We start from the raw sequence: 22,223 nt of genomic DNA on the forward strand, positions 1-22,223 counted from the left end.
CACTTCTCCAAGAGTTCTGATTCCTTCTATTAGAGGGCAGGACTTCACATGAGTATTTGGGAGCGAGATGAGCTCATGGCTCCTGCAGCGTGCTACAGCTCAGTGGACAGCTGTGTTTGTATGTTGTGTGTACCACATTCACTAATCCACATGCCATCCAGCTTGAGGTTGGATTTTGTATCTGTTTGTTTATATAGTATATTAAATACCATGAGTTCATATTGAAACCTCTGGTTCAAGTCCTGATACCACAGGGTTCATTCAAGTTTTTGCTCATTCAAATTTCTTGAAAAGCTCATTCAAGTATTTGCTCATTCAAATTTCTTGAAAAGCTCATTCAAGTATATTCCTTTTTTTGAATTTCCTTCTTGGACGATAAAAAGCCTGACTCTCATCATTATTCCATCATTGTCAGTCTGTACCCCTGTGTTAATATATTATTGTTGTATTCTTTTTGTTTTAGTTTTACATTATCCTGTTAAAATACTGCTTCCCATAATTATTTGGGTTAGTTCTTTCTACCCTTTTCAGTGTGGTTATGGTATTGATTTATAAAACGGTTTCGTTTCTTTTTGTGTTTTACTCAGGGCATTTGTTGGTGATGGGCGCTTTCTCTGGGTTGAAGAGTGGGGACTCTGCACAATGTCTGCACAGAGAGGGGTCCCCTGCCCATTCTTCCTTCTGCACCATTCCCGGTGCTGCTTTTTCCCAACCTTTGCCCACCTGCCCTCTGCCCCATAGTAGAACAGTCCTTTAGTTTCTGATTTATTCTTTTTTTTTTTTTTTTTTAAGATTTTTATTTGTTTATTTGACAGAGTTACAGACAGTGAGAGAGAGAGAGAAAGGTCTTCCTTCCGTTGGTTCACCCCTCAAGTGGCTGCCATGGCTGGAGCTATACCAATCTAGAGCCAGGAGCTTCCTCCTGGTCTGTCATGCAGGTGCAGGGCCCACGCATTGGGCCATCCTCCGCTGCCCTCCCGGGCCACAGCAGAGAGCTGGACTGGAAGAGGAGCAACTGGGACTAGAACCCAGCGCCCACATGGGATGCCGGCACTGCAGATGGAGGATTAACCTAGTGCGCCACTGTGCCGGCCCCTAGTTTCTGATTTATTTTTCCCATATTTCTTTTAAGCTATATCAAATGTGTGGCATAAATGTGGGTTCTATATTTATATAATTTGAGAGGTCTTGATAAGACTGTTTTTAAAAATCTTTTTGAAATGTTTATTTTAAAACCTTCAAAATACTAATTTAAAAATTGTATCCAGCACATTAATTTTCTGTAAGGAGAGTGCGGTTCAGATAGCTTACCTGTTAAAGAAATCTGTAGTCCTTCCAAAGTATTTACTCTGCTGTAGTTATTGAAACTGGTATCCAGCTTACCCTGCCAGCTGGAGGAATTTCACATGTGGTTCATTTGGACTTCTCCACACTTGTTGCGCGTGCCTCGTGTAGGGTCTTTCTGTGTAATCGGTCGTTCACCACCACGCCCGTAGAAGCCACCTCCTCTGTCCTTCTGTCCTTGCCGGCCTGTGAACTGTGTGGGGTTCTTTTGCGCCCCTCATCCTTTCCTTTCCTTTCTTGGAACCTTTGAGTGCTGAGTAATCTTTCCTTCAGGTGTATTTTGTATGTGTGTCCAGTAAGATTTTGCTCTTAACTCTCACAAGACTCACTTTAAAACAGACAAAAAGAATGCCTCATTTTTGTGGCTACATAAGAACCGAAAATATTTCCTTTACACTTGTAAGTCTCTCAATTATTTTTCCCCCAAGGAAGTGTAAACTATTAGATAGTTCATGATAAAAACTAGTTGTATGTTCTGCCTTTCTGAGTCAGATAATATGTTTATCTTTTTTAAAGATTTATTTAAAATTTATTTATTTATTTGAAAAGAGGGTGGGGAGAGAGAGGAGATCTCTTTGACTGCTGGTTTACTCCTCAAATAGCTGCAATAGCTGGGGCTTGGCCATACCAAAGCTGGGAACCTGGAACTCCATCCTTCACTCCCACATGGGTGTCAGGGGCCCAAGTCCTTGGGCCATCGTCTGCCGCTTTTCCAGATGCATTAACAGAGCACTTGGGGCTTGAACTAGCACTCATATATGGGATGCCAGCATCAGAGACTGCAGCCCGCCCACTTCGACAGTGCAAGCTCCGTGATTTATCTTTTGTGCTATCTAGTGATCCATACAAAATCTATGGCTTGTTCAGTTGTTTTCATAAGATACATTTTAATTTATACTCAAACTGTAGATATTTCTATCCCTGTTTGCTGTATACTCAGGAACATGAAGTGAAATCGTTGAGTTAGTTTTGCCAGCTGAAGATGATTGTCTTTTAAATCAATCTCCTAAACATAGCACATTTTACAGCACTTGAAAGCATCTACAGAAGCCATGTTTAAAATACATAGAACTTTCTTTTTCCAACTTGGTCGTAATAGTTAATATTTTGATGCACTCATTCAAGCTAATTTATAAACTCCTACCTGGTTGACAAAACCTGAGGCGAAGGAGTTCTATGTAGCAGTGCACTACTGTGGTGATTCAGCGTTGTAGCATGCACATATTTACATATATACACACACAGGTGTGATGGTTTTTGTCCTTGTCAAAAAAAATCATCAGGTAGGAATTATCCTACTTTCCACTGAAACTAAGCATGAATAAGGATTTTTCTGTTACCTTACCAAATATATTGAGGCCATAGCTGCATATTTCCAAATATGTAGCAGGGTGGTGTAGCTTTCCAGCTTTCAAAATCTTTTAATTTGAACACTTGATCTATTGGCCAGCGCAGCGGCTCACTAGGGGCTAATCCTCTGCCTGCAGCGCCAGCACCCCAGGTTCTAGTCCCAGTTGGGGCGCCGGTTCTGTCCCAGTTGCTCCTCTTCCAGGCCAGCTCTCTGCTGTGGCCCTGGGAAGGCAGTGGAGAATGGCTCAAGTGCTTGGACCCTGTACCCGCATGGGAGACCAGGAGAAGCACCTGGCTCCTGGCTTCTGATCAGCGCAGCGCGCCTGCTTGTAGGGGCCATTTGCAGGGTGAACCAACGGAAGGAAGACCTTTCTCTCTAAAAATAAAAAAAAATAATAAAATAAAATAAACACTTGATCTATTTCCTATTTTTCTTGATAGTGTAGGAACCATTTCATTATCCAGCTTTAAATGGGAGGCCCTTTTGTCATTTAATTTCTTCAGTTTCTTCTGGAAATATTAAAGCTTCCTTTCTCTAATGACTGCTTGCTTTTCCCCAGTTTAGACGCTTTAAGACCACATTTTTTACTTCTCTTATGACTACTTCATAGTGTAAGAAATAAGAAAAAGAAGCAAAAGTTGTTGAATATAATAGTCTCCGTGGAGTTTACTGCCTTTTCTGTCTTTCGTTGATGAATTAAAAATGTATCCCTAATCTCCCATAATCCAGACATTTTTGTGCAATTCATACTGCACTTATCCCCAAAGTTCTGTTGGAAGCACTATGTCATTGCTGTGTGTCTGAAAATAAATGCATTAATTGCATCTATGGGCGTGTGTGTTTTCACATTGATCTCCACTGTTTACCCAGACAGGCATGGTACATTGTGATACAGCAGTTGGCACACCTGATTACATATCCCCTGAGGTCCTGAAGTCACAAGGGGGTGATGGCTACTACGGACGGGAATGTGACTGGTGGTCTGTGGGTGTTTTCCTTTTTGAGATGCTAGTGGGTAAGTAAGTGTTTTAGCTTGTCCTTTTTTCAAAATCCTTCTCATAACACTGAATCTGAGAATATAAAGAAGTTGCCTGCATCTTTGGGAAGAATTGGGATTTCTGGTAACCTTGAATTAGCAGTATCTGCTATGACATATTGTTAATCGGAGAATTAATGGCAAGTCTGATACTGGCACAGTGATTGAGTAGAATAAGGAGATTATCAAAGGAATTGAAGGTGTATTGCAAGGAAATATTTCTCTCGCAGAGCTTTTTGAATTAAAAAAAAAACTGTTAGAACAAAAAGCAAGTTTATAGTTTCATTGGGCCTCTTCTAAGGTTTTCTTGGTAATTGTATTTTTGTAAATATTTTAAATATAAGGCTGGTAATATTTGTTCCAATAGTAATCGGGAACTAAAAGTACCTTTTTGTTTATGTAATTATGTTACATAATTGATTTTGTAAACTGTTTTCATTCTACTTATTACTTGTGTGTATATTTGTAATTCTAGTTAAGTGAATCATAAATATAGTTATGAACCATTTGATTATCAAGATAAATATGTTTTATAATATTTCAGTTTCAGAAAACTCAGAGCCATATTTAATAATTTATTTTTCTTTGAGCAGATCAAAATTTGAATAGCTTAAGTATTTCAGAACTTCTCTTTATATGATAGATTTCATTCCTAAGGTTTTCCATTTTTTCTTTTTCTCTCTCTTTTAGTTTAGTTTTTTTTTTTTTTTTTTTTTTTTTTAAACTTACTTGACAGGTAGAGTTAGACAGTGAGAGAGAGAGACAGAGAGAAAGGTCTTCCTTCCATTGGTTCACTCCCCAAAATGGCCGCTGTGGCCGTCGCTGCGCTGATCTGAAGCCAGGAGCCAGGTGCTTCCTCCTGGTCTCCCATGCGGGTGCAGGGCCCAATCACCTGGGCCATCCTCCACTGCACTCCCGGGCCACAGCAGAGAGCTGGACTGGAAGAGGAGCAGCCAGGACTAGAACCCAGCGCCCATATGGGATGCCGGCGCCGCAGGCAAAGGATTAACCAAGTGAGCCATGGCACTGGCCCCTTCTCTTTTAGTTTTTAAAAATATGTATTTATTTATGGCCGGCGCCGCGACTCACTAGGCTAATCCTCCGCCTGTGGCGCCGGCACCCTGGGTTCTAGTCCCGGTTGGGGCGCCAGATTCTGTCCTGGTTGATCCTTTTCCAGTCCAGCTCTCTGCTGTGGCCCGGGAGGGCAGTGGAGGATGGCCCAAGTGCTTGGGCCCTGCACCTGTGAGGGAGACCAGGAGGAAGCGCCTGGCTCCTGGCTTCAGATCGGTGCAGCACACTGGCCGTAGTGGCCATTAGAGGAGTGAACCAACAGAAGGAAGACCTTTCTCTCTGTCTCTCTCTCTCTCTAACTCTGCCTGTCAAAAAAAAAAATTAAAAAATAAGTTTATTTTGATATAAAATATTTTTAAATTGATGAATGGTTTTTCCATAATACACATTTTCCGTGAACTTTGTGAAGACCTCTCATATTCTCTTACCTGCCTAGACTCTTCCATCAATTTAGAAAGTAAGGTACCTTGGAGGAGGAAATTTGGGTCATCTGAAGAGGCCATTTAAATCTGCTACTGATTTCAACTCTGAGGGCTGAATTTAGAATTATTTTTCAGTTTAAGGAATTTATTAATATTATATGCTTGGGGTCACAGTAAATACATGATAATAACTACAACACAGTTCCCATCAAGTCTCATGTTAATGTGGTATTAATATAAAGAAAACAGCTTCAATGTAGTTTATAGATATAATTCTAATAATGTAATGATACTTCCCCCCTTCCCCCTTTTCTCCCTCCCTCCCTCTTTAAATTTTCAGATGGCAGTGCTTTGTAGTGTTCTGAGCCTACTGTGGGTGCTTGCTCCGGTTAGTTAACACTGGGCTTCATTTAAAGGATTTTATTGAAACTAAAAATGGCACCAGGAAAGTCTTGAATTCAAAAGCACCCTCCCTTCTCTCGAAAACATTGAATATCCCTTTTGAAGTTTGGGATTGGCTGGTGTGGCAAAGTTTGGTTTGCCGTAAAATTGCTTACAATATAGGCACACTGGCAGGGCCATTGTGGCTGAAGATGATTACTGGACAAGTGGTGCCTTGAGCATTTTCTTAGCACTGGTTTTAGTGTCTCACAGACATTCACCTGGAAGCCTGCCCTGGCATTGTGTTACGGTTCTTCGCCAGCTCTGTTTGTCATGATTGGCAAGTCACCTGCAGCCTCTCGGGCTGATTTCTCCTGTGTGACAAAATAGAGCTGCTCTCACTCCTGGAGCAGCGCTGTCCAGCTGGCCATGGAGGCACAGCTTTCTAGGTGTGCTGCTCAGTGCGGTCAGCCCTGAACGCGTTGGGTCCTTGAAATTACACTGTGTGTGTAACTAGGGAGCTGTATATGACTTTCATTTTATTTCAACTTAAGATTGCCACATGTGGGCCGGCACCGTGGCTCAATAGGCTAATCCTCCGCCTGTGGTGCCGGTACACTGGGTTCTAGTCCCAGTCGGGGCACTGGATTCTGTCCCGGTTGCCCCTCTTCCAGGCCAGCTCTCTGCTGTGGCCAGGGAGTGCAGTGGAGAATGGCCCAAGTCCTTGGGCCCTGCACCCCATGGGAGACCAGGAGAAGCACCTGGCTCCTGCCATCGGATCAGTGCAATGCGCCGGCCGCGGTGGCCATTGGAGGGTGAACCAACGGCAAAAGGAAGACCTTTCTCTCTGTCTCTCTTTCTCACTGTCCACTCTGTCTGTCAAAAAAAAAAAAAAAAAAAAAAAAAAAGATTGCCACATGTGGCTGATGGCTGCCGACCTGGACAGTGCAGCTCCTGAGAGTGATCCCAGGTGTGGATGCTGTGAAGGGCTGGAGGGCTCATCAGTTCTGAATCCCCTCAGACACCTTCCTTGAGTTAGTCAGTGGACTGTTTCTGTGCCTTAAAAACTAAACCAGCAAATTCTAGAGTGAGTTAGCATTGATTCATTTTGCTTTCATGGGTGGAAGAAGCATTGGCGTGGTTACAACTTGCATTCTTTGTGAGAGTCTGTGTGTTTTGACAAGGGCTCCCAGCTTATAGACCAGGTATTCTTGCATGCATGTGCCAAATTTAAACTTAATATATTTAAATATTAGGTTCTCTAATACATTCATTGTCGTCTTTCTTGGATTTTAGGAGACACTCCATTTTATGCAGATTCACTTGTAGGAACTTACAGTAAAATTATGGATCATAAAAATTCACTATGTTTCCCTGAAGATGCAGAAATTTCTAAACACGCGAAGAATCTCATCTGCGCCTTCTTAACAGATAGGTAATGTCCACCGGATTTCTTTGTCGAGAAGCCCCTTTACCTTGAGATGTGTAGCAGTGAGAACATGCCTAACTACTCACAAATGAAACCAGCTCTCTCGTTATCCCAGTTGCCTCAGCGTTTGCCTTTTCCTGTGCTACACCTGGAGTTGGATTCCCCTCTCCTGTTATGTGCAGCAGCACAGCCGTGAGCTAACTCTCCTTAACCCAGCAGAGAACAGAGCTTGGTACATCACCTGTCTGAAAGTGTGAAGCTTTTGTGTTATTCACATTTTAGGTCTAAGGTGATTAGTCCATGTTACCCTTGACTGTAGCACTTGTGTAGATAAATCACCAACAGTTTGTAGTCTTCACAGCTATTTGTGCTCCACCTGGAGGTGCCGTTTTCTGGACCCTTTTATTTGCATTTGGATATGAAAAATCTATTCTGGGAATTCTGTACTTTAAAAAACAAAATAGATGACAAAGATGTGAAAGCTTTGTTCTGAAAGGGGAGCTAGAAAGCTGCTTGGGCCTGTTCCGCCTTCCTCTCTGCTGCTCCGTCCTCTGTGGTGGAGGCCGCTGGCAGGACCAGCACAGATGCGCGCTGCGTGAGCGTGCTTGCGCTTCCGCTCCAGCGCTGAGTCACTGGCTTTGGGGTCTCGGGGAAATGAGTACATCTTTTGGGAAATGGTTTTACTGATCCATAAAGCGACGGGCTCAAGTTAGGTAACTAAGGGCGTTTCTAGCTCTGCTACGCCGTCACTCCTCCGCTCACCTCACTCGTCAGCTGGTCGCTGTCACACAGTACGGCAGTGAATATTCTCTTAGGTTCATCTTTGCGTACTTTTTGTAGGGTAAAGTCTCACAGGTGGAATTCTGGATATGTATTGTGTGTGTGTGTATATATACATGAACAATAACTGTTCCTCTCATTGAAGTGAACATAAAAAATGTTCATCAGAGCCAGGGAACATTATTTTGTCTTTTTTCTTCATTATAGAGGGTAATAATCATGTGTTTATCAATAGTGTAAACTAAAACTTTAAAAGTTTTAATTATATAATTAGTGAACAATTAATGCTGATAATTTCAAAACATAGCCTGTATTGTGTTTCATTTGGAGTTGGTAGGAATAACTATAAGTGTTGATGAATGGTAAGTTATAAAATAAGGTATATTGTGTGTTCATGAAAGGAGTGCTAATTCTGAAAGATTTTCTTTAGCAACCACTAGGGTGGGGGAGGTACAGTAAGAAATAATTATAAATTAACAACAGATATTTTGAAAATAGTTTAATGCCATAAATGTAACTAGGAGCATTTCTCTTTAAAGTCTACAGACTTTCCTTTTTATTTAAACATAGCTCCAGGGCCATACATAAAATAGATGCTCTCTATTTCCATGCACTCTTCGTCGAAAACTCAGGGTCAAAAAATGAAACTCTTAGTAGCATTTTTCTCGTGTTAAGATGGTGATTTTAATATAAATATAGAGATAGAATTCATCACAGTAAATATCAGTAGCTCCGGATACAATGTGTGAGTTTTTTTTTTTTTTTAGGAAGAAAATAACTTTTAAAAGACATTTTTCTGTGGAGAGTTTTGAATGCCTTGTCTGTGCTGGAAGCCGGACCGTGCCGGCCTCCCTTGAAGGAGGTTGCTCGTGTGATTTGGCACGTGCGAGAGGGTTTTTTACTTGAAAGGCTCATGGACACAGATCCAACGGACACGGACAGCAGGCAGCGTATATTCCACTTTCTAGGGCATGACTGCATCGCAGGCTTCCTCATGGATCTGGAGCGATCGGAGGATATAAACTGGGTGGCTTATTTTGGGGAAACAGTTAGGCTGAAGCTTTTACTAAGAATATCTCAAATTCATGTGTTGTCTTTGTTCTGGCTAAACTGTTGAGATGAGTTAATATTTTTATTTTTTCATAATTTTATTTTTATAATACAATCTTTAACTGCATTATTTAGGGAGGTACGACTTGGGCGAAATGGGGTAGAAGAAATCAAACAGCATCCTTTCTTTAAGAATGATCAATGGAATTGGGATAACATAAGAGAGAGTAAGTCAATAAATTAAATATTTCCATTCCATCACATTTTAAATCATATAAATAGATCCCTCTTTTGAAATAACAATCATGTTTGAGACCCCTTAATACTAACTCATTTTTAAATTGAGAGCTTTCATTTCACGTTTGTCCTGTGGCAATATTTATAACTAAATTAATATTTTCTCACCATTTTAATAAACATACATATTTATTAGCAGTATTTCCCAATGCTTTCATTATATTCATGTCAATAAGCATTATACATTTCTTAATATTCACAGTTGAGTTTTGTGGGTATCAATACTTTTTCAGAATAGGGAAATACTCTATTAATTTGAATTGATAAATTAGAATTATGTGTGGAGACTGTGTCCTGGTAAGGCACAATGCAGTAATTCAGTTCTATGTCATGTACATATGATATTGATTCACTTTAAAGGTAAGAAATATTTCTGCTTAGAGAAGTAGAAAACTGAGCACCCTACAGAATAATTGTGCAAGTAATTGTTGCTTGTAAATTTCAACACCTAGAATAATATCATATACCTTTCCCTTTTAAATTGATTAATCTGTATTTAAAGGTGATCTCATAGTAATAAATTACTAAAATTTCAGTTGTACAAAATGATAAAATGAAAGATGCAATGAAATTTGATGTCAGTATAATTAAGCATTATTAAAGATATGTATTGATTTATAATAAAACAAGTAGGGTGGCTTATATTTTGCATTTTGGTTATGAGTGAAATAATTCATTTCTTTTCTTTCGATTAGCGGCAGCTCCTGTGGTCCCTGAACTCAGCAGTGACATAGACAGCAGCAATTTTGACGACATTGAAGATGATAAAGGCGATGTGGAAACCTTCCCGATTCCTAAAGCTTTTGTGGGAAACCAGCTGCCTTTTATAGGATTTACCTACTATAGAGAGAATTTGTATGTGATTTGGTTTTAAATTTTATTCTTTTCGGAGTCTACCAATAAGATGATAATACTTTTTTGAGATGACATATATCAAATAGTGTTAACATGTTTTAAGTTTTTGAGTTTTTCTTAAAGGATTGTTGGAAAATTATTTTAAATTTCATTTTATTTTGTTTCTGAATATTATGTTCATTTACCTTGAGTACAAGGCACTTTTTTGTGTGGAAGATTTATTTGTCATAAAGCGAGAGGAAGGGAGGCAGGGAGAGATCTTCTCCAAAGAACTCCATTCAGGTCTCCCATGTGGGCAGCAAGGGCCCAAGCCCTTGGACCGTTTTTGACTGCTTTCTCAGGCGTATAAGCAGGGAGCTGGATTAGAAGCACCAGTCAGCACTTAAACTTGGGCTTATTTGGAATGCCAGCATTGCAGCGGTGGCTTAACCCACTGGCACAACACCAGCCCTGCAAGGCAGTGTTCTGTATTGTTTGGGCATGTAGAATAAAAACAAGGACCTGCTTTTGTTGGAGCTTGCCATTTCATGAAGGTTGTAAGAGAATTATATTGTCTTAGAGTAGGGTAGAGTGTGATACTTTGCCTTAAAAAGATGTGATGAGAATTTGAGGTGGTTCAGAAGAAAAAAGCCGTAGTTGTTTTGAGTGGATGAGGAGAAGCCAGGGAAGACTTCAGGGAGAGGTAGCATGCTTCGCCAAGTCTAAGTCTATCGGAACAGTTACCATCCCTGATGTAAATGGCTAAGAAAGGGTTTTGGATGGCCAGGGTGCGAGGATGTTAGGGGAGGCAGCAGAGTGGCGTAGTCCAGTAGGGCTCGGCTGTAGGGCATTTGACTGTATCATGACTATTGCAGGGTTTCAGGAGACTGATTTCCTGCCTGTCCCCTCTTCATCCAGCTCAGAGCCTGGCACAGGCCATTCAGAAATTATTGGTTGATTGAAGTGAGTGTTGACATAAGCAAGTACAGTGGAGTTGGAGTTTCAGAGAAGAATAATGTAACAGAGTATTGCTGTATGCTTTGGGAAGGGACTTTTGATTAATAGTCAGTGAGGGGCTGGTGCTGGGGCGCAGTAGGTTAATCCTCCGCCTGCAGTGCCAGCATCCCATATGGGCGCTGGTTCTAGTCCTAGTTGCTCCTCTTCCAGTCCAGCTCTCTGCTGTGGCCCGGGAGGGCAGTAGAGGATGGCCCAAGCCATTGAGCCCCTGCACCCGTGTGGGAGACCAGGAAGAAGCACCTGGCTCCTGGCTTCGAATTGGCGCAGCTCTGGCCATTGTGGCCACTGGGGAGTGAACCAATGGACGGAAGACCTTTCTGTCTCTCCCTCTGTCTATAACTCTACCTCTGAAATAATTAAAAAAAAAATTAGTCAGTGAGGTGCCATCACAAACTGTTAAATAGTTGAGTGAGGCGATAAAGACACCTGAGAAGCGTTTTTGATGGGTTTTGGATGTCCTTGTATGGAATTACCGGAGTGACCAACCATTAGAATTTGCCCAGGTCGGCATAGGGCTTCCATTCTGAAACCTGGAAAATTCCACGCAAACAAGGATGAGTTGGTCACCGTGGTAATGGTAATGTTCTGAAAATTATCTAATGCTGACCAAATGGGGGTGTCAGTGCCAAGGGAGACCCACGCGTGTCTAAGGGAGTGGAGAGGAGCTACAGATGGTGATTGCTGTGTTAGAGTAAGACTCAGGGATCAAGAGACGTTATCTTTGAAAATGGGTAGAAATGTCTCTTTCCAGAAGATGGGGTAGACTAAGAATAAAATTGTTATAGAAACGCAGATGAAATGAAGAGGAGGAAAGTATAGTTTATTTTGTGACTCTAGTCCTAGTAAAACTAAAGACTGGGAAAGTTTGGCTTTTTTTTTTTTTTTTTTTGACAGGCAGAGTGGACAGTGAGAGAGAGAGACAGAGAGAAAGGTCTTCCTTTGCCGTTGGTTCGCCCTCCAATGGCCACCGCGGCCGGTGCACCGCGCTGATCCGAAGGCAGGAGCCAGGTGCTTCTCCTGGTCTCCCATGGGGTGCAGGGCCCAAGCACTTGGGCCATCCTCCACTGCACTCCCTGGCCACAGCAGAGAGCTGGCCTGGAAGAGGGGCAACCGGGACAGAATTCGGCGCCCCGACCGGGACTAGAACCCGGTGTGCCGGCGCCGCAAGGCGGAGGATTAGCCTAGTGAGCCACGGCGCCGGCCCAAGTTTGGCATTTTGAATCACTGAAAATGATGTGGATGTCCAGAGGGAGACGTTTATTTCTCTATTTAAATAATACATAGATATGAAAAGAAAGAGAAATTCTTTGTGCTCGCTGTTTAATTCTAAGAATAATGTAGTTGAATAAGATCAAAAATGGATTAAGATGAAATGCAAAGAAATTTATTTTCCTTCTCCTTCCTTCTAGGTTATTAAGTGACTCCCCATCTTGTAGAGAAAATGATTCTGTACAATCAAGGAAAAATGAAGTATGTGTAAATTTTTACTATGGTTACTTTAGTCATGTGTTCAAATGCTTTAGTAGTAACCCATGTTCTTTTAAGAATTCATTTAATACTACTTTTTATATCATGAGATGGCGTTCCTTGTCTAATACAGGTCAGCCTAATATTGGAGTAATTCATTGTAAGACATAGTGACTGATGTAAAGATGAATTATGCATGGCCTTAGGCTGAAGTTAGTAGCAAACATGCTGAATAGGTTTATAAACAGCTGTAATATTAGTTGGAAAGTTACGATCAGTGCTGTGAGAGCTATAAGCTATAGAAGTAGAGGATAGATTCACATTCTACGTTCATATTTAGGGATGACTGTGTGTAGTGGATAGCTTTGTTTATCAAAGAATATTTTGTGACCTCTGTTGTTTGTAAGTATATTCAAAGCTAAGTCGTACTCCTAGAGGCTGCTTTCATTTGTGGGAAAATAAAACTAAATGCTAAACATTGTTTCTTCGGACTTAGAATTGGGTAGGTTGGATGATTTTGTTAGGATTTGTGTTTCAGATATTTTACAGAACATAAAAAGAATTTTAATATTGTCTGTCTTTTGTTTTGTCTTAAATAGGAAAGTCAAGAGGTATGTTGATGTTGATGTTGTCACAAATATTGAAAACCTGAGGAAAACTAGCCCCCTACAGTGTTGTAATACAGTCGTAGCTGCCTGGTGTCACAGAGCTGCGTCTGCAAGGAGAGAAGTTCCCAAGCCTTTTTTCTACTGAGTAGCCCTTTCATTCTTGCTCCTATGAGTCTCTTGTTTAAAATACATTGTGTGTTGTTTCCTTTTTTCATTTATCAAAGCGCTGTTACTGGCAGCAGGAACTTGTGATTAGCAGGAGTGCTCCAATTGGACTAATATAGTGGCAGCCAAAAGCAGTTAAATGTGACTCTCTATTAGTCTGTATAGTCTTATTATAGGAAAATGAGAGTTTTTCTTAAGATATGTGAAGTATTTAAGCACTAGAGAGAAGAGTGGCAGGAACCTTGGCATCGGTGCTGATTGGCATTGCTGCGCACTGGCTGTTCTATCTTGAGCTTACTCATTTGTTTTGTGTTCTTTGTCAGGTAGATTAAACACTCACCATCCTTTGGGGTGCTTGTTAGATTAATGACATCAGAAAGTTAAATCCTTTAAAAAGGAAATGAAGTCGCAGATATGGATTATTTAGTGGGAGCTAGAATTTCAGCTTTGTGGCGAGGGAGAACCCTGAGTGATGACTTGGAGTTAACTGTCTTACTCCTGAAGAGCCGTTCAGTTGAGTTCTCCTTACATCCTGTGTGGTGCCCACCGCTGTGTGGGAGGTATATAATCGGAGCTTACTTTTTTCTCAGAACAATAATATGTTTTTGTGCATATTCAGATGGATATTTGTCTCTCATATAGACCTTTTATCTGCATTTCATAAGCACATATAGTGACTGTATTTTTAAGTAAATATTCTGTACAATAGCACTGGGATATCAGAAATGGTATCCTTTATTTATGATGAATTTGGCAAAAGAATCCTGCCATAATTTGAGCTTCTCAGCCATATTCACCATACATACATGTGTACCGTGAGCAAGAAAGCAAGAGACGGGGAATGTTTCCGTCTATCAGTAAGTCTCACTAAGAAGGTCCAGCAGTATTCCAATGCAGTGATGATATGTGTATTAAGTGAAGAACAAAATACATTGGCCATTGTTTTATTTTAGCCTCTCATCTTTAAATATGGACAAAAATTTTAATTACAGGTTTTTTTTGACAGATTCAGAAAAAATTATATACATTAGAAGAACACCTTAGCAATGAGTTACAAGCCAAAGAGGAGCTGGAGCAGAAGTGCAAGTATGTTTTATAGATAAATAATTACATTTAAAAATTAAAGTTTATACATTTTATTAAAAAGAAGAGCTACACAGTAATTATATAATTGTTTTAAGTGTATAGACTATGCTTTTTGTAACTTAGAATTACTTACTATTTCTTTCTGAAATTCTTTAGATCTGTTAATTCTCGCCTGGAGAAAACAGCAAAGGAGCTAGAAGAAGAGGTATAGTTGTCCTGTCCTTTTATTAACATTTTTGCTGGTAAAATCTTTGATGTCTGACTTAATTACCTACTTCTCTTAATACTTTGGTAATGCATATCTTGGTATATATATAGTAAAACCTGTAGCACTGGAGAAGACTGTTACAGGGTAACCTCCATACCCTAGGCGACTTCATTTGGTTGTATTTTTGCAAACTTGAGTTGATTTATTATGTGTAGATACTCCAAATAAATGCTTGCATTTGTATTACGGTTAATGACATGGTTTAAAAGCAGAAAGTGATAATTTTTTTTAAATTCCTATTTGTAACTTTTTTATTCAGTTAATATTAAAAATGGTAGTTCAATAGTGATGGAAAGTTTTAGGAAGTTTATCTTCCAGTATGAGCAAAATGTTTATAGTCTTGATGGCTTAGGGGAGTGTGCTATTTTACAGACACAAAACATTATTATGGTTCTAACAAAAAGTAGTGATCACTTTTCTTGAGGTCTCTCTTATTTTGAGATGACTTAAGTATTTTTGTTTGAGTTTTCATGCACACTTCCCTTAGATACTGACTTGAAGCGTTGTTTCAGATCACCTTAAGGAAAACTGTGGAGTCCGCACTGAGACAACTGGAAAGAGAAAAGGCGCTTCTTCAGCACAAGAACGCAGAGTATCAGCGCAGGGCTGAGCATGAAGCGGACAGGAAACGAAACCTGGAAAACGATGGTTTGTGGTGTAGAATGTCAAATGCTTATCAAGAAAGAAATGAGAGAGGCCGACACTGGGGTAGTAGGCTAAGCCTCTGCCTGCAGTGCCGGCATCCCGTGTGGTCGCTGGTTCAAGTCCCTGCTGCTCTTTTCCGATCCGGCTCTCTGCTGTGGCCTGGGAAGGCAGTGGAGGATGGCCCAAGTGCTTGGGGCCCTGCACCCATGTCCTGGCTCCTGGTGTAGGATCGGCCCATTTCCGGTCTTTATGGCCATTTGGGGAGTGAACCAGTGGATGAAAGACCTTTCTCTCTGTTTCTCCCTCTCTCTGTAGCTCTACCTCTCAAATAAATAAATAAATAAAAATAAGCTACTTAACAAAAAGAAAAGAAAAACATGAGAATGTGCATGTGTGTATTGTATATGTATGCATTGTGTTGGAGCTTGCCACTGAAATTTTTTTTGGTCATAGTTAACAGCTTAAAAGATCAGCTTGAGGATTTGAAAAGAAGAAATCAGAATTCCCAAATATCCACTGAGAAAGTGAATCAACTCCAGAAACAAGTAAGTTAATCTCAGTTGGCAATAAATATATTGAACTTTTTTTTGATTGCCTATTAGCATTAGTTTTAATTGGCAGTGTTGCAAAAGGCCCTTACCTCTCATTTTAGCGGAACATCCATAGAAAAATATATTCAGATTTTTGTTTGTTTTAAATAGTTTGTAATGGGATAATAAATTGACATATTTTCTATGTGTCTGACTTTGATTGGAATGACAGCTGGATGAAACCAATGCTTTGCTGCGAACAGAATCTGATGCTGCAGCCCGATTAAGAAAAACACAGGCAGAAAGTTCAAAACAGATCCAGCAGCTGGAATCCAACAACAGAGATCTACAAGATAAAAACTGCCTGCTGGAGACTGCCAAGCTGAAGCTTGAAAAGGAGTTTCTTAACCTTCAGTCAGCTCTGGAGTCTGAGAGGAGGGACCGCACTCACGGATCAGAGATGATCAGTGATTTGCAAGGTATTCGGAGTCACACTGGGCTTTTCTTGGTGATGTGTATTTTAAAGTGAACTTCAGGTGACGGACGATGTGCTAGAACAGCACATTGCTAAATATACTACTATTGTGTTCCATTAGAATATTGCAAATATATTGGTATAAAATTTTATGAATGGGAGGTTTACTTTCAAATAGAATGATCTTAAATATCAAACTCATTATGATAGTGGATTGGGTTCCAGTTAAATTAACTATAAAGTGCTATACTAACAAGTATAAAGCTCCTACTCAGAAATAACAACTCCAGAATATAAGGTGGATTCCAAATTTTTTACTCTTAATTGAATGTATATATTCTGTGGGCTTATTGTTTTTAAAATGTTGCAATTTTTAGGTAGAATATCTGGCCTAGAAGAAGACTTAAAGAATGGCAAAATCTTATTAGCAAAAATAGAACTGGAGAAGAGGCAACTACAGGAGAGATTCACTGATTTGGAAAAGGTAAAACCTGTCAATCTTCATTTTATGTAAGAAAATGATAATACAGTTTCAGATTAGAGAAGTCACTTTAAAATAAAGGAAATCACTGACTGGTGTATTTTCTCATATTTGTGGACTTTTCTATTTAGACTAAGTTGTATGGATGAGAGAGGTGTATTTTAAGGCTTCTGATAGCATCATGCACGCAGCCTGCGGTGTGCTAGGTACTCATGAAAGAAGGGACTCTCCTGGGGTGTGTGTACTGAGAACGCCGCTTTTCTCCAGCTTCGACTCATAACATGTCTAAAATTATAGAAGAGAAAGTCTGGCACTTAGAAGTCTATCTTTAAAAACACCGTGAACTAGGGATGGATTCTTGTGTCTATACAGTTATTCTTTTACTAGAAACTAGAGACGAGGAGACCAGCAGAGGCTGTCAGTAACTCGGACAAGGGGTAATGGAGAATTAAGCAGTGCAGTCGTCAGAAGGATGGAAATGGGGATGACTGAGAAATTTCTGTGGGAGGAATATTTGGCAGCACTGAGGAATGGAGTGGGTGAGCCATGTGACTAACAAGGATAAATCTCAGGTTTGTCAGTTATGATCAGATGTATAGTGGTGCCGTTAATTCACAAAGAATAAAGGAAAAATACCTCTTTAGAGGAGACAATGAAAATCCATTTTAGTCTTCTAATATTTGAAGTGCCTATGGGACAGCCAAAATAGAATATCTTCAAGGCAGGAAGCTATAGCAACAGACACTAGGAATATTCGATAATCAGTGGTGTGTAGGTAGCTCAAGCATGTGAACGGAAGACCCCAGCTGGGAAAAGCCTATGTGTAGCAGTGATCTTTTGGAGCAGAGTTAATTACTCTGCTGGTGGATTATGTGGTCTGGAAAATCATTTTTAGTGTCAAAGATTTTATTTGAAAACAAGAGATAATCATATCATTTGTGATATGAACTATCGAATCAGTGAATGAGAAAATCCTTGGGGTGTACCTCTAGAAAACAGACTGACTTCTATTATGACGATTCTCAGAGCAAGTCTGTGGAGTGGGGATTATGGACGAGTGGTGGTGGGTCTTGAGGGGTTTCAGATTTAACAGAGGAAAGTGTTGGCTGTGTCTTACAAGTTTGAGAAATAAAGGAGGAGGAGGAGACACGTCACAGCAAACCCCGCATCCGACGGCTGGGGAAGGGGAAGTGCCAGCAGCCCAGCGCTGGGGCGTGGGGGCCAGTGGGGGGTGGCGAGGGCTGGCTTCAGAGCAGCGCTGAGCCTGAGTGAGGGAGGCTGGAGGGCGCTCTCGGAGGCGGATGTTGGGAAGAGTGTCGCTCGCTGTGTTGAGGTTACACGGTCTCGAGGTAGCGCTCCAAACGAGCCGAGTGGAGGTATGGAAGACGGATGCTGGGGGATGGAGTTCACCATTACATGGAGTCGAGATGAGGAGAGCAAGGGAAACACTGGACACTAATTAAACCTGTTAAAAAACAAGTTTGAAAGTTTTTGAAATTGTGATCAGCATTTTTGATCACTGCCATTTTAAATCTTGAATAGGAAAAGAGCAACATGGAAATAGACATGACATACCAACTAAAAGTTATTCAGCAGAGCTTAGAACAAGAAGAAGCTGAACATAAGACCACAAAAGCACGGTTAGCAGATAAAAATAAGATCTATGAATCCATTGAAGAAGCTAAATCAGAAGCCATGAAAGGTATGTATTTTCTTTAAAACAAAACAAAATGTTTAGGGGCTGGTGCTGTACCGTGGCAGGTAAAGCCACCGCCTGCAGCGCCGGCATCCCATATGGGCATCGGTTCAAGTCCTGGCTGCTCCACTTCCTATCCAGCTCTCTGCTGTGGCCTGGGAAAGCAGTAGAAGATGGTCCAAGTGCTTGGACCCCTGCACCCATGTGGGAGACCCAGAAGAAGCTCCTGCCTCCCAGCTTCAGATCGGCCCAGTTCCGGCTGTTGCAGCTAATTGGGGAGTGGGTGGAAGACCTCTCTCTCTCTGCCTCTCCTTCTCTGTGTAACTCTTTCAAATAAATAAATCTTCAAACAAACAAACAGTTATTTGAGAGGCAGGGAGAGAGATCGCGGCCCCGTCAGCTGCTTCACTCCCCACATGCCTGCAGTGGCCTGGACTGGGCCAGGCTGAAGCCAGGAGCTAGGAATTCAGTCCAGCTCTCCCATATGGGTGCACAGGACCCAGCTACTTGAGCCATCACCTCTTTCCTCATACAGTGTTTGCATTAACAGAAAGCTGGATTTGGGAGCGAGGCGGGACTCAACCCCAGGGACTGTGATGCGAGGTTTGGTGTCTACTAGGCTGCACACATGCCCCAAGAGAGAGAGAGTTCTGTAGCAGCATTTTCCAAAAAACTGACTTAGTGTTTGAACTCTTTGGTTTAGAAAAATATTTGTTTATATTTTATTGTCAAATATTGGGAACTGTCGGGAAACAAAGCTATTAGGGAAGTGTATCATTGCCTTCTTGGATTGTGAACTCGATTTACCGAATAGTGACTGGCAGTGTGACCTTGTCCAAGCACTTAGACTCTGTGCCTTGCTCTCAGGAGAGACAGTGGTGGTGGTAGACTGCTGTGCAGCGGCGCCTGTGATGGGCCAGGAAGTGCTGGCTGTGACTCGTTGTAAGCACAGAGTATTTTGTTCTTCAGCACTTCTGAAGACCATTATTAAAACCTGAGAATTCATAGATTTAATTTTACCCAATACAGCTTTATGATGGATGGTAATTAAATGTTGAGCATCAGGTGAGAAGGAGCAGAGGCGCCCTAATTGGATTTGGACTGAAGTGCTGATCAAACAATTATCCTGTAACTTTAACAGCAATAATCCTGTAACTATAAACAATAGTCTTTTAACTATAATAACTTATTTAATATGGAAACTACGTGGTTAGACACAAACTTGGCCTGCTCTTCAGTTTGAGATGGAAGAGGCCTTTGAAAGTCTTTTCTGGGAGCGAGGCTTTGACGCAGTGGTTAAGTTGCTGCTTGGGACAGCCGTGTCCTGTGTTGGAGTTACTAGGCTCACGTTCCAACTCTGCTTCCCTTCCTGCTTCCTGCTGATGCACATGCTGAGAGGAAGCAGGCGATGGCTCACGTAGTTAGGTCCCTGACACTGAGTGTGCATAGACTCAGGTTCAGTTCCTGGCTCCTGCCTTTGACCTGACCCAGCCCCCGCTCTGTGAACATGTGGGAAGGAAGCCAGTGATTGGAAGATGAATCATTCTTATACTCCCTCTCTCTCTCTCTCTTCCTTCCTCCGTTCTTCCCTCCCCCTTTAACTTAATTAAACAAAAGGTTTTTAAAAATAACTATCATTTCTGGTTATGAAAAGTACATTGTAAATTATTTAGGAAAATAAAGAAAAGTTTAAAGAAAAAAGCAAAGATTACCCATAATCCTGCTAATCAGGATAGTATTTTGTGTATTTTCTCCATTTTCTATACTTTTTTTAATTAAAAAACTAACATTGTGGGCATTTTCTTAGATTTTTAAAAAATTTTATTTATTTACTTGAAAGGCAGAGTTACAGAGAAAGAGAGATCTTTCATCCACTGGTTCACTCTCCAAATGCCCCAATCACCAGGTCAAAGCCAGGAGCCAAGAGCTTCCCCTGAGTCCTGTATGTGTGGCTGGGCCCAAGGACACGAGCCGTCTTCTGCTTTCCCAGGCTGCATCAGCAGAGAGCTGCATCGAAAGTGAAGTAGCTGGGACAACCAGCACCCATGTAGGGTGCTGGAACTGAAGACAGCCACTTAACCTGCTGCAGCACAGAACCCGCCCCTTTCTCAGGTCTCTAAAAATTCTCCTTAAATAATGTGCCAGGCAGCGTCTAAGCGTCACACATGCATCAACTTGAAATATTCATAGCATTCCTAGAAGTGTAATACTGTTATCTCCAACCTAGAGGTAAGGAAACAGGCCCAACGAGGTTGATTTGTGTGATTAAATACTTAGTGTCAGCCAGGGCTTAAAGGGAGTTTAATGCTAGAATCCTGTCCTTTTTGGTCTCCCCAAAACATAATTTCAACATCTGCATGATAATATGTGAATATGGAGTGAGCTGAGAAGTCATAGAATCTGCCTGGAATGTTTTAAGATAAAATAGTAATGAGAGACACAGAGTAGCAAGAAAATGGGTCTTTATTTAAAATTTACACATCCTACAGAACTGTAACTAAAGGCAGGATTATCCTTCATCCATTAAGAACGTGTAACATTGTACAGTATGGTATTTTTAATACCCTGCAAATGAAGCTCCTCTAATTTTCAGGCATAGAATTCCTGACATTTTAAGTATATTGAGAGGAGTGGAAGTAATAAGAATATAGTCATGAAGCAACATCGTTCACTGTAATGTTTGTTAGCACTGTGGCATACATTTGACATGCTTCTTTTAGTTTCAAATTCTTGATTATCTCCATTTTTATTATGCTAGAAATGGAGAAGAAGCTCTTGGAGGAAAGGACATTAAAACAGAAAGTGGAGAACCTGTTGCTGGAAGCTGAGAAAAGATGCTCCCTGTTAGACTGTGACCTCAAACAGTCACAGCAGAAGCTGAGTGAGCTCCTCACACAGAAAGATGTGCTGAACGAAGATGTACGTGAGGCGTCAGCTAGTTCATAATAAACCAGTTAGTGACTTAGTGGGAAACTGGGTTTAATTGAGACGGTCTATTCATGCGTTAATAATTTTTTAAAATTTGTGTTTGAGTTAATGCTCTTTATATGTCATTGGTTTTATTGAATTTCAATGCTATGGTAAATGACTCATAACTTAATAGTTTCTAAAGTTATTTTACCTTAAAGATCATATTTTATTTTAAAAATATAACATTCCTAGAAAAATAATACATATTTCAGTATGAACTGAATTTAACTGCCTCCTGAGACAAGTGTCTGTCTTATGGCACCATCCTTGCTACCAGATTCACTAATAAGAAAAATCACAATGATTTACGTAAGTCCCAAGTATTGAATGTATTTTTTAGGTTAGAAACCTGACATTAAAAATAGAGCAGGAGACCCAGAAGCGCTGCCTCACCCAGAACGACCTGAAGATGCAGACGCAGCAGGTGAGCAGCCTGAGGGTGTCGGAGAAGCAGCTGCGGCAGGAGAACAGCCACCTCACGGAGGTGAGAGTGAGCCTGGAGAAGCAGAACGCGGAGCTCCGCAAGTAAGTGCGCTCCAGGCAGGTCGGCTCACGTGAGTGGCTCCTGGGCCCCCGGGGGTTTTCTTCTGGCTGTTTTACTCTCTTGACCAGTTTGTCTCCCTGCCAGCATTTGACTGCTGCCACCTAGCTGTGATGTGATGACAGGGCAGGTGTGGGAGCTGCATCACAACAACGCCTGGGGCTTTGCCTCCTTGCTGGTGCAGTTCGGCAGTCACCCCGGCCCCCCCCCCCCCCCCCCCCGCCCCGCTCGCTCTCCGGGGGCTGGCTTGTTTCTTTAGTTTCTTGGACTTGGGTTGTT

The 22,223-nt window shown here is 41.2% G+C and overlaps 1 protein-coding gene across 4 annotated transcripts in view; it reads left to right on the forward strand.

Moving 5' to 3' along the window:
- The window catches only part of ROCK2 (Rho associated coiled-coil containing protein kinase 2), a 150,826-nt gene that overhangs the window by 99,781 nt on the left and 28,822 nt on the right, over nt 1-22,223 (forward strand). For all 4 annotated transcript variants that reach the window (XM_051827821.3, XM_051827822.3, XM_089326806.1 and 1 more), the window contains exons 6-19: nt 3,566-3,710; nt 6,902-7,040; nt 9,000-9,091; nt 9,857-10,016; nt 12,422-12,482; nt 14,259-14,338; nt 14,495-14,543; nt 15,119-15,254; nt 15,705-15,796; nt 16,014-16,260; nt 16,634-16,740; nt 18,280-18,439; nt 21,192-21,352; nt 21,744-21,928. In XM_051827821.3, coding sequence (XP_051683781.3) covers nt 3,566-3,710; nt 6,902-7,040; nt 9,000-9,091; nt 9,857-10,016; nt 12,422-12,482; nt 14,259-14,338; nt 14,495-14,543; nt 15,119-15,254; nt 15,705-15,796; nt 16,014-16,260; nt 16,634-16,740; nt 18,280-18,439; nt 21,192-21,352; nt 21,744-21,928 — 1,814 coding nt within the window. The remainder of the gene's footprint in view (nt 1-3,565; nt 3,711-6,901; nt 7,041-8,999; nt 9,092-9,856; nt 10,017-12,421; nt 12,483-14,258; nt 14,339-14,494; nt 14,544-15,118; nt 15,255-15,704; nt 15,797-16,013; nt 16,261-16,633; nt 16,741-18,279; nt 18,440-21,191; nt 21,353-21,743; nt 21,929-22,223) is intronic.

Source organism: Oryctolagus cuniculus, chromosome 2 (assembly GCF_051225735.1).
Source record: "Oryctolagus cuniculus isolate XC-2025 breed Fujian yellow rabbit chromosome 2, ASM5122573v1, whole genome shotgun sequence".
Lineage (NCBI taxonomy): Eukaryota > Metazoa > Chordata > Mammalia > Lagomorpha > Leporidae > Oryctolagus > Oryctolagus cuniculus.